Raw genomic sequence first — 12247 nt, 5'->3', positions numbered from 1 at the left:
CCTGTATCGAGATGCTTGCCTCTTCAATGAGGGTGGGTGGGGAAGGAGGAAGGGAGAAAATTTGTAACCCAAAGTTTTAAAAACACATGTTAAAAATAAAAAAATAAAAAATTTAACAAAAAAAATACTATGAAAAAAGATAATTATCTTTTTAAAAAATTCTCAATTTCATTCTTTTTATTCCTTCTCTGTTGTGGTTTTATGCTTTTTGTGCTGTTAATTTGATCTTTTTCCTCCATCTTCTTTTTAATCAATCTAGCTAAAAGTGAAAATATAGGGTACACATGCATATGTTAATCTCCCAAACTATAATTTCCAGCCTTCCTCCCAATGAGAGTGCCTCTGTATGTGGATGATGTCAATAAATCTCTCAATTAATTATTATCTAGGGAAACATTTTAAGATGTTTCTCTCCAGGAGCTTACATTCTAATAGAGAGAGACATATCTGGGATGTTGCATCTAGTTTTGGATGGCACATTTCAGAAGCAACACTGACAACCTGGAGGGTATTCAGAGGGAGACAGTAAGGATGTTGAGGGAACTTGAAACCATACCAAACAGACTAGCTGCAAGAAGTAGGGTATTTAGCGTAAAGAAGAGAAACTCTAAAGGGGGAAGTGATAATAATTTTCAATTGATATATTGGAAAAGAGATCAGACTTTTTCTCTTAATGCTGGGAAAGAAAACCAAAACCAGCAGATGGGAGAGGCAGATTTTGAATCAAAGTAAGAAAAACTTCCTAGAGTTTACAGCTAAACCGAAGTGCAATGAGATGCCTGAGGAGCTAGCTAGTGAATCCCTGTCACTAAAGGTCTTCAAGAAGAAGCTGGGAGTGGGGCAGGGGGGGAGGGGTTGGGCAGCTAGGTGGCGCAGTGGACAGAGCACCAGCCCTGGAGTCAGGAAAACCTGAGTTCAAATCTGGCCTCACACATATAACATTCACCAGCTGTATGACTCTGGGCAAGTCACTTAACCCCATTGCATAGCCAAAAAAAAAAAAAGAAGAAGAAGAATCTGGATAATTAGGACCAAACAAGAGATAAAGAGGATTACAGGAAGCAAAAATAGACAATTTTGATTCCTTGAAACTAAAAAGTTTTTGCACAAACAAAACTAATGCAGCCAAAATTAGGAGGAAAACAAGAAACTGGTGGTGGGATTTTACAGCAAGTTTCTCTGATAAGGGCCTCATTTCTCAAGTATCAGGGAACTGGGCCAAATTTACAAAAATAAGAGCCATTCCCTAGTTGATAAATGGCCAAAAGATATGAGCAGGCAGTTTTCAGAAGAGAAAAATCAAAACTATCAATAGTCACATAAAAAATGCTCCAAATCACTACTGATTAGAGAAATACAAATTAAAACAATTCTGAGGTACCCCCACATACCTATCAGATTGGCTAACATGACAGAAAAGAAAAATGACAGATGATGGAGGGGATGTGGAAAAATTGGAACACTAATGCACTGTTGGTGGAGTTGTGAACTAGTCCAACCATTCTGAGGAACAATTTGAAACTATACTCAAAAGGCTATAAAACTGTGCATACTCTTTGACTCAACAATACCGCTACTAGATCTGTATCCCGAAGAAGTCAAAGAAAAGGGAAAAGAAGCTAATTGTACAAAAATATTTATAGCAGCGCTTTTTGTGGTATTCCAAAAAATTGGAAATTGAGGAGATACCCATCATTTAGGAAATGACTGAACAAGTTGTGGTATATGATTGTGATGGAATACTATTGTGCTATAATAAATGATAAGTAGGATGGTTTCAGAAAAACCTGAGAAGACTTATATGAATTGATGTAAAGTGAAGTGAGCAGAACCAGGAGAACATTGTAAATAGTGACAGTAATATTCTAAGGCTAATCAACTGTGAAAGACTTTACTCTGATAAAGACAATGATCCAAGACAGTTCCAAAGTTCCTGTGATGAAAAATGACATCCAGTTCCAGAGAGAAACTGATGAACTCTGAATGCAGATTGAAGCATACTTTTCTCTCTTCATCTTTATTGTTTTATTTTGTTTTTGTTTTCTTTTGTAACATGGCTAATAGGGAAATGTGTTTTGTATGACTTCACATGTGTAATCAATATCAAATTGCTTGCCTTCTCAAGGAAGGGGGAGGGATGGGAGGGAAGAAGAGAATTTAGAACTCAACATTTTTTTTTTTGGCTAGGCAATGAGGTTAAGTGACTTGCCCAGGGTCACACAACTAGTAAGTGTCAAGTGTCTGAGGCCAGATTTGAACTCAGGTCCTTCTGACTCCAGGGCCAATGCTCTATCCACTGTGCCACTTAGCTGCCCCTAGAACTCAACATTTAAAAAAATGATTGTTTAAAATATTTTACATGTAATTGGTAAATATTTAACAAAATAAATTTGTTGTTCTTGTGGTTTGGTTGTTTTCAGTTGTATCTGATCCCATTTGGGGGGGTTTTCTTGGTGAAGATCCTGGAGTGGTTTGCCATTTCCTTCTCCAGCTCATTTTATAGATGAGGAAACTGAGGCAAACAAGGTAAATGACTTGCTTAGGGTCACACAACTAGTAAGTATCTGAGGCCAGATTTTAACTCAGGAAGAGGAGTCTTCTTGACTTTAGATCCAGCACTCTATCCACTGCTATCCAATGAAATGAATAAAAATACTTTTTAAAAAGAAGATGCTGGATGAGCTCTTATTCTTGTTGTTATAGATGGGATTCATCAATTGGGTAAAGGTTTGAACCAGATAGTCTCTAAGTTCCCTTCCAATTTTCACTCGATTAGAGTCTATGAATTAGCAAAAGAGACAATAAAAGGAAGTCAGAGAAATAGGAGGAAAGTCAGGATAGCAGAATGTCAAGAAGGCCTAGGGAGGTATAATTAGGAACAATATCCTAACCCTTCCCCCCAGGCAAGTTAGGCAAGTTTTTCTTTTAAGGGTCTTGAGACCTTCTTTGAGATGTGGTTGATTTGGGGACCTAAAGGTTTAAACTGATGATGTTACTTCCTCATCACCTCAGTATAAAGCAGCCACTAGGAGCTCCAGCTCTGACGCCTGGCAGGTAGATAACAATAGGTAACTCCTCAGTGTCTATCCTTATCTATCCTTTTCCTGCTGTGGACAAGTAAATTTCTTTTTTGTTAACTGTTGAATGACTTACAAGTGTCTTCTTTTGTACTAATATCGAACCTAAACTATTAGGAGAATGGCCTGAGTCAGGCCCAGTCCATAAAAAGAGGAAACAGTTTCAAGTAGGGGGAGTCAAATCTTGGCCCTGCAGAACAGATAAGGAAATATATCTCCCTTCTTTCATTTGAGATGTGGGGGTGCTGTGAGCATGGGATGTTGCTTAATGCTGTCAGATTGATCGATGTGTCTTCATTTTCCTTTATGGTATTTTTTTCCTTCTTTCTTACAAGGGAAAGTTTGCTGAACAAGGAAGGTGTATATTTAAGAATGACTCTAATGTATAAACAAAAGGCATTAATAAAATTTTTTTAAGAGTGGTCACAAATATCAAATGCTGCAAATAGGTCAAGATGGGCTAGATCAGAGAGGGAGACTAGGTATAGCTAGGCTATAATCACACAAGGTGCTCCCTCTTCCATCTCTGTGTCTTAGCACTGGCTGTCCCTCATTTCTGGAATGATCTCCCTCCTCACCTTCACCTTTTAGAAACCTTTGGCTGCCTTTAAGATTCAGCCCAAGCACAACTTGCTTGTAGGAGGCCTCCCCCAGGTCCTGTACCTGCTAGTATCCTTCCTTCCAAAGACACTTTCCATTTGCTGTATCTGTCTCGTATATATAACTAGATATGTACATGCTATTTCCCGCACTAGATTAGGTGGCATAGAAGGAAAGTGCAGTCAAGAAGATCTGAGTTCAAATTTAGCCTTAGACAATTACTAGCTGTATGTCACTTAACTTCTGTCTGCCTTAATTTTCCCATCTGTAAAATGGAGATGATAATAGCATCTACTTCCCAGGATGGTTGTGAGGATAAAATGGGATAATATTTATAAAGCACTTTGCTTAAAGAGTTAAATAGATGCTAGCTATTGTTATTGTTCTCAGATTTCAGGTTCCTTGAGGGTAGGGACTGTTTTTTGCTCTTTTTTTTCCATCCCCTGTACTTAGCACTATGCCTGAAACACAAAAAAGTACTTAATAAGTGCTTGTTGATTGGTTGATTGGTAACATCATTTCTAACTCAACTAGAATAGTTTTAGGAGAGTGATATGAAAGGATAACAAATTTCAAGGAATTAAGGAGTTAACTAGTGATAAGTAAATGGAAGCAATGAGTGTGGATTACTCATTTAAGTGGTATGTCAGTAGAAAAAAAAAAGTCAGGTCAGGGAGGGGAATCTTTCTTAAATCCTAAATTCTTTACTGTAAATTCTCTTAATTTTGAATAGGTATTGTTTTCTTCTACTAAAGTCCTACTTTGACACCTCATCATGGCACAAAGATGACCCTTAGCTATCACAGAATATGCCAGCAAGCACAAGTTATTCTCAGTCTTGCTACTAAGTTGGAAAAGCTCTATGTACCTGTCTGGAGATAGCCTGTCTTCCAAGGATCAATCCAGAGATGTTAGGAGAAGCTCAATGACAGAGAGTTGTATTCAAAATGAAGATTTCTTGTAACAAACAATAAGTCCCAAAGACTGACTACTAAGATATAGAGGGGTGCCAATCTACATTGGTGGAAGGAATATCCACATAGATGAACTCACAGATCCTTGTAATATCTAAGCATGCATTACTTTATCAGGTAAAATAGTAGTTCATCTACACCACATACTTTAAATAAAATCACAGTATCATCCTGTAACATTTTGGGAAATATAAGTCAAGTTTCATAAACAAATGCCAATGGTCTCTTCACACTTTTTTTTCTTAGCCACAAATGATTTCTCCCTTATTTCAAGCAATTTTTCATACAACAAAATGCCAATATAACCAAAAATGTCATCTTTATTTAAACAGGATAAAAGTTATATATTTTAGGAAATAAACATGAGAGTGGTAAATCTTTTTTTTAAACAAGGTGCCCTAAAATATGGCAGAATCATTAGAAAAAAAAATACTCACTGAGACAATCTAAAGGCATCATCAAACAGCTTCATCCTATCAGTGGCTGGAATAGCCTGTATAAAAACAGAAATTACAGAGTTAGAAGAAAACTTGTTCAGGAAGAAAATCAATCTTTTTAAATGTCACTTAATACTTAATAAACATGTATTGTGTTTGCTTTTCATAAGTGGTTGCATTATTAGTATGGCATCATACAGAGAAAACTGGTCTTAAAAGTCAGAGGACCAGGGCAGCTAGGTAGTACAGTGGATAGAGCTCTGGCATTGGAGTCAAGAGGACCTGAGTTCAAATCTGGCCTCAGTCACTTGACACTTACTAGCTGTGTGACTCTGGGCAAGTCACTTAACCCTGATTGCCTCACCAAAAAGAAAAAAAAAGTCAGAGGACCTGGGTTGAAGTCCTAGCCTTGCTATTTATGAGCTGGGTGATGTTTGGGTCTCAGTTTCCCTCATCTGTATAAGAGGGTGATAATATGTACCCTGCATGTCTTATTGAAAAATAAATCAGTAGGTCTATTTTTTGAGACCTCAGTGGCAGGTATGTACATCAAAGGACTGTGAGAAAAAATGCTTTGAAAAACTTTACGTACTATATAAAAATGTGAATTATTATAATGAAATTCAATAGGTTGTTCAAATTAATGTAATAGATGCACAATAAATACTTGTTGATTAATCATACTAAATGCTACTTGAAATAACTGGCCCATTAGTTGGGTCATGCAATCATTTTCAGGGTGTTTATTTCCAAGATTTCATCAATATATATTATGGGAGAGTAGAACAATGTTATACAATAGGAAGAATTCGGGACCTGAGTAAGAAGACCTGGGTTTGAATCCCACCTTGAGCTCTATCTAGCTCTGTGACTATGGGAAGTCTTTTAATCTTTCTCTGTCTCAGCTCATAGTTACATAGCACTTTAAGGTTTGCAAAGCATTCTACATATACTCCTCTACTATAAATAGAAATAGTACTTGCACTTTCTCACTGGGTTGTTTTTTTATAAGAGAGATTTGTCAGCTTGGAAAGGGGGCAACTAAGTGGCACAATAGATAGAGTACTGGGCCTGGAGTCAGAAAGACCTGAGTTCAAACCCTGGCTCAGACACTTACTAGCTGTATGACTCTGGGTAAGTCACTTAACCCCTCAGTTCCTCATCTGTAAAATGGGGACACACTGGAGAAGGAAATGGCAAACTACTCCAGTATCTTTGCCAAGAAAACCCCATGGACATAGTCCATGAGTTCCTGAAGAGTCCAACACAACAGAATAATAGCAACAACAATCTGGAGGTCCTCCTGAAATGTGAGCATTTATCATCTGCCACCTGGGGAAATGGTAGACCAGTTAGGCTCTAGATGGTCAGGTTCTCATGTGAATTGACACTTTGCTGTCACTGGGGGGAGGGAGAGAATGTCCTTCTTTAATAAACGGGAATACTCAGTGTCACCCACCAGTTTTCTCCAAATATCCTAGCACAGATATTAACAAGTTTCCCTTCCTAATATTCTTTTAAGTTTCTTTCCCCAAAGCACTCATTGTACTTTATTTGCATTTGTAATAAACTTTAATCATGTTCTTATTTGTTTTATCTTATACACAACTGCTAGCTCTGGGAGGGCAGAAGCCTTGTTTGTTTCTTGTCTTTGCTCCTTCCTAAGTACCAGGACAGTGCTAGGTTAAATTGTGAGCATTCAGATAAATAAATATCTGATGAGTTGAATTGACTTGAAAGGATAGCAATTGACTTAGTCAAGCTTGGTTTTTCTGGTTGGATGATCCATGATAGCTTAGAGACAAGCTAGCAGTGATAACATTTCATACATTTCTTACATTCAATTTTGTTGTTATTGTTGAGTCTGTTTCAGTCATGTCTGACTCTTCATGAGCCCATTTAGGGTTTTCTTAGCAAAGACACTGGAGTGGTTTGCCATTTCCTTCTCCAGCTCATTTTACAGATGAGGAAACTTGGGGTAAGGGACTTGCCCAGTGTCACACAAGCTAGTAAGTATCTGAGGCCAAATTTGAACTCAGGTCTTCCTGACTCCAGGCCCAATGCTCTAGCCACTGTGCTGCCCCTTACATTCAATATTTATAAGAAATATGGAAACTCTTAAGCAGATTTCTCTCCATCTCCTATTATTCATTTGTTCAACTAATTGTGTTTTTCAAATAAACTATTTCATTTGAGTTCTTCAAAAATAAATTGACTACTGAAGGTAAGAAGCCAGTAATGCAATGACCAGTTTTTCAGGGAGAGGAGTGCTTTTATAGATTAGTAAATGTTTGACAATTTTGATGAATGCTTTCAAAACTAATGAGATTTTATATGCTTTTTTTTCAACTTCAGTAAAAATTCATTAAGATTTGCAATTAAGCTAAAGAAAGTGACTAAAATGTCCATCCCTTTTAAACCAGAGATTGGATATACATTATTAAAGACACAAAGAAAGGTCCCATATATACCCCAATATTAATAGTAACATTTCTTTGTGGTAGCAAAGAAGTAGAAACAAAGTGGGTTCCCATCAATTGGGGGGTGGCCAAATAAACCCACACAATGAATATTACCATGCTGTAAGAAACAACAAATAAAAAAAAATCTAGAGATGCATGGGAATACGTAAGAACCAAAACAGAGGAAAGTAAGCTAACCCCAAAAAACAATATGCGTGACTATAATAATGGAATGGAATGAAAAGAAAAAAGGACAAAGAAACGGATTGTGGCATGACTATAATGACTAAGCTTGACTCCTAAGAGGAGTTAGGAAAATCTACCTCTCACCCTTCATTGATGGTATGGAGGACTCTGGATGTTGAATATTGCTTATACTGTCAGAAACTGTCAATGTCTCAGTTAGCTTTCCCAAACTGCTTTCTTTTAATCTTTGACTCTAATGGTTTGTTATCAGGAAAAGGAGAAGGATATATTCAGAAATTAATGTGATTAAAAAACAAAAGGCATCAAAAAGATAAAACTTAATGATAAAAATTAAGACTATCAGTCATTCAAATTTTAAAATACAGCATTTTCACAAATGGCCCATCCTCACTGGTATCTATAATGAGGATTACATAGAATAAAGACCAGATTGTTTAGAATATAATTTTCAATGAGGTAAATTTCATGGAATCACAAATTTTAGAGTTGGAAGGGACTTTAGTGGTTACTTAGTCCAACCCCTAGCCCTATAAGGGATGCTCCCTATAACATATCCTACAGTTAGTTATCTTACCCCTACCACTTCCTAAAGAAGCCCATTCCACTTTGGGATAACTCTAGTTCTTAAGAAGTTTGTTTTGTTTTGTTTTGTTTTCCTAAATGAGTCCCTTGGAATACTTCTAGGTAACAGAGTCAAGTGAAAAGAAGGCCAGATATAGAGTCAAGAAACTTGGGTCCACACTTGAGGTGTTCTATTTATAAAATGATATGCTTACTATCTCCCTCACAAGGATTTTCTAATGGGGAAAACACTTTGTAAACTGTAAAGTACTTGATAAATGTGAGTAGTAATTATTATCTTTGAGGAGTAGGGGGTGGAATGAGTCTCAGGAAATGGGGTAGGTGGGAAAAGAATCTCTCATCTCCATTGTTTCTGTGTCGAAAGAAAACAATTTTGTGTAGGTCTGCTCTATTATATCACCAACCATCACCAAATAGGGGACAGTTAAGTCATGCCAAAGGCTACATGTAAATCCAGGTTCTGCAGCTGTTCAAATAGTGAAAATTCTATCATACAGAAAGAGTTAGAGCAATAAAGCTCCTTTGTCAACAGCTTTTAGTAGTCTGATCCTGTCTAAATACAAAACAACACCTAGCATTTATATAGAACTGCAAGGTTTGCATTTATTTTTATAAATTTACAAGAAAATATTACGAATTTACAAATATTCTCTTATTTTATTCTATCCTGGGAGGTAGGTGCTATTATTATCTCCATTTTACAGATAAGGAAACTGAGGGAAGCAAAGGTTATGCATCTGAACTTTCAGGTCTCCCTGGCGCCACCTGGCTGCCTCATTACAAACTCCTGAAATCACATCCAAAACCAACTAAAATGTCAATAAATTTTGAAGGAAAGCCATTTCACAAGGTCAAGAGGAAATCAACTGTCAGGGGACTAAAACAAATTCTCCCTTCCCAACAATATCCCCTATAGGTATATTCCTATATAGTAGGAGCTCTTAACTTTGTGTCATGGCATCTTGCCATTGGCAGTCTGGTGAGGTTGACAGATTCCTTCTTAGAATAATGTTTTAAATTGTAAAAATAAAATACATAGGATTTCAAAGGAAACAAATTAATGAAATATAGTTATTGGAATTTTTTTTTAAGTTCACAGACCCCAGGGTAAGAACTCCTACCTATCCTCCAACAGATAAAGAACAAAACACATTGCTTATGCAAATAATTAAAATGTACAAAAAGTTAAAGTTGATCTCTTACCTTTGGGTCTTTTTCAAGCAATAAGTTTATTTTCTTCCAACCCAATTGATCATAATTAACCATATAATATCCAGTTGTATTCAAATTTAAAGTCACCCAGTCATGTTCTGAATCTGATAGTTGCATTTCAGGAAATACTTCTGCAAAAGTAGATTTTTAAGTATTGTTTTTAAACATAATTTCTCATCAGTGTTTAATGTACTAAGTATGTACATTTGTACATTGTCAGTTGTAAACCACAGATATACTAAAACAAAGACAGCAGAGCTGGAAACTCAATGGCTTCTTGCTTGATTAAAATAGAAAATTCTCTATCAAATTGTCTTTTTTTTCATACGCAATACTTTTCAATTAAAGTTATATTCCCATTGCAGATTCACATGCTATTTTAGTTTCAAATGAAATATTTTCCAAAAGCAATTGATTTCAAATTTTTATTTTCTTCACTTATATATACGAACTATTTTTTTTTGCCTTTTTTTTTTTTTTGGTAAGACAATCAGGGTTAAGTGACTTGCCCAGGGTCACACAGCTATTGTCATGTGTCTGAGGCTAGATTTGAACTCAGGTCCTCCTGACTCCAAGGCTGGAGCTCTATCCACCATGCCACCTAGCTGCCCCTGTGTGAACTATTTTTTTTTTAAAAAAGAAAGTGGGGAAGAGAAGATACTTACTGCTGCTTTTATCTAGCCAGACTAATGGTTGTACAATTCCATTTTTTATCCAAGTAATGGGAATGGTCCATGTGTTACTTATTGGAGGAAAAATGAATATTTGGTTAATTTCATATAAAATAAAATGCATTCCTAATGAATATAAAATAAAATATTGAAAGAGAAGACAGGTCTCCAAATTTTAACTCTTGCCTCCCCTTTGCTGTCATGATGTTCCTATCCTTCTGCCAAAGCATCTTGCCTTCTACTTGTATTTCCTTCTTACTTCTCATTCCATTCCACTTTCTTCTTCTGATATTATACTTTGTCATACTTAGTTATAAGCTAGAAGGCCAAATAAGGACACCGTTAGGAAAGCTATTTACATAGGATTTTTGCAGGTTAATTTCCAAATGGGGTTTATGCTACATATTCAGCTGGCTGGCTTCCCTGAAGAATGCCGGTCGACTGCTGACATACACAAAAACACCTGTGATGACTAATTAGATTGTAAGATACTTGAAGACAGGGAAATATATCTTATTCATCACAGTATCCCTTTATAGTACCTTGCATGCACTAGGTTCCCCCCAAATATTTGTTAAATGGAATTGAATTGGATCCCCCACCACCACAAAAAAAAGTGCAGAGCTAGTTAGGAAGAAAAGAAAGAAATCAATCTCACCAATAGCTTCAAAATATTTATCAGCCTGAAAAACTCTCTATAAATCTGAAAAATGTTCAATAGGCCTTCCCATATTCACTTATAATAACAGAATAATTTCTCCAATGGCAAATGAATAAGTGCCAATCTTCTGAAGAAATATGCTAATTGTATTTTATAGATTTTGTCTTCTTATTAAAATTCTTACTCTCCAGGTTTCTGTGGGACTCAGCTAATGTGCATGGCTATAATTAAGGTTTCTACCTATTCTCAAAGATCTTACTGTTCCTTTACAGAGAGGTCTTAAAGAAACAACACAGGTAATATCTGCCTATTTCACATTCTATGGGATGCAGATAAGGCGACTCTCTTATTGGGCACAGATGAGAATGAGGACAATCCCTACTGAAATTTAATTGAAATTTATTTGTTAGTGTAACCATTTTATAACAATTGAAACTGAGAAACAAAACCCAGCTCAAGAAATGGTAATGAAGTTATTTAAATTCCGATCATCTGTGTCTTCCTTCATATTTGTCTACTTCAGCCTCATTATTACTCTTCAGGATAGTGTTCTGGGAAGAAAGACTAGTTTCGTGCACCTCCTTTCAAAGAGAACCTTTTGTATCACAGCAAAAGTAAACTATGGCCACTCTTATATCTCTCTATGGTGCTGCCTCTAACCCCATGTGTTGAATTAGTGCTGTCTGAAAGAGGGAGAGATACAGGTAAAATTCTAAGCTGATTTCTATGCCTCTAGCTTCACGTTGCATTGACCCTGAAGGGAAGAATTACATCTCAACCCCATACCCATGCTAACAATGTTCAGCCTTGCAGGAAGAGGGTCCTGCCCCTTGGCCTACAGAGCAACAAACAACTGCCTCCAAAACCCAAGGGGTTACACAGTATTTAATAAGGGTAATTCTTTCTCATCTCTAGCACCAGTTTTCCATCTGAGCAGAACTCAATCCCAAAGAAAGATAAAGTAAAGAAGGTCAAGCCAATATACTTGTGGAAGGGGGTCATCTGGTTTTTATAATTAGCAAGAAAAAATGGTTTCTGGTTGACCATGCCGGTAGATACATCTAATGTTATAACTGGAAATCCACTCTGGTGTGTCCATTTGTCCATTATGCTTTTTAATGATGCTGGCAAGAGAACTTCAGTCTGGTTGTCTAGAACCTAATTTTTAAAGACACAAAATCATACAAATATGATGTAATAATAACCTTTAGCAAAGCATCCTCTTTAAGAACTTTCTTTGCTATCTTACCCAACATTTAGCACACATCAATGGCCTAGGTTCTGTGCCAAACCCTCCACCTGGATTCAGACCTTGGGTTTCTTGAATGGTCAATGCTGAGTAGTCTTTTCTCATATACACCCTG

General features: G+C 36.5%; 1 protein-coding gene across 1 annotated transcript in view; it reads right to left on the bottom strand.

Annotated features, from left to right (window-relative positions):
• Nucleotides 1-12247, bottom strand: part of LVRN (laeverin) — a 53674-nt gene that overhangs the window by 20910 nt on the left and 20517 nt on the right. Inside the window, exons 10-13 of the mRNA XM_027874994.1 lie at nucleotides 11869-12041; nucleotides 10217-10293; nucleotides 9543-9682; nucleotides 5089-5144 (exon numbers count right to left, since the gene is read on the bottom strand). Coding sequence (XP_027730795.1) covers nucleotides 5089-5144; nucleotides 9543-9682; nucleotides 10217-10293; nucleotides 11869-12041 — 446 coding nt within the window. The remainder of the gene's footprint in view (nucleotides 1-5088; nucleotides 5145-9542; nucleotides 9683-10216; nucleotides 10294-11868; nucleotides 12042-12247) is intronic.

Source organism: Vombatus ursinus, unplaced genomic scaffold, assembly GCF_900497805.2.
Source record: "Vombatus ursinus unplaced genomic scaffold, bare-nosed wombat genome assembly UNPS02014807.1, whole genome shotgun sequence".
NCBI classification, from domain to species: domain Eukaryota; kingdom Metazoa; phylum Chordata; class Mammalia; order Diprotodontia; family Vombatidae; genus Vombatus; species Vombatus ursinus.
Note: the sequence above shows the minus strand (reverse complement) of the source record. Positions and strands in the feature narration are given on the sequence as shown.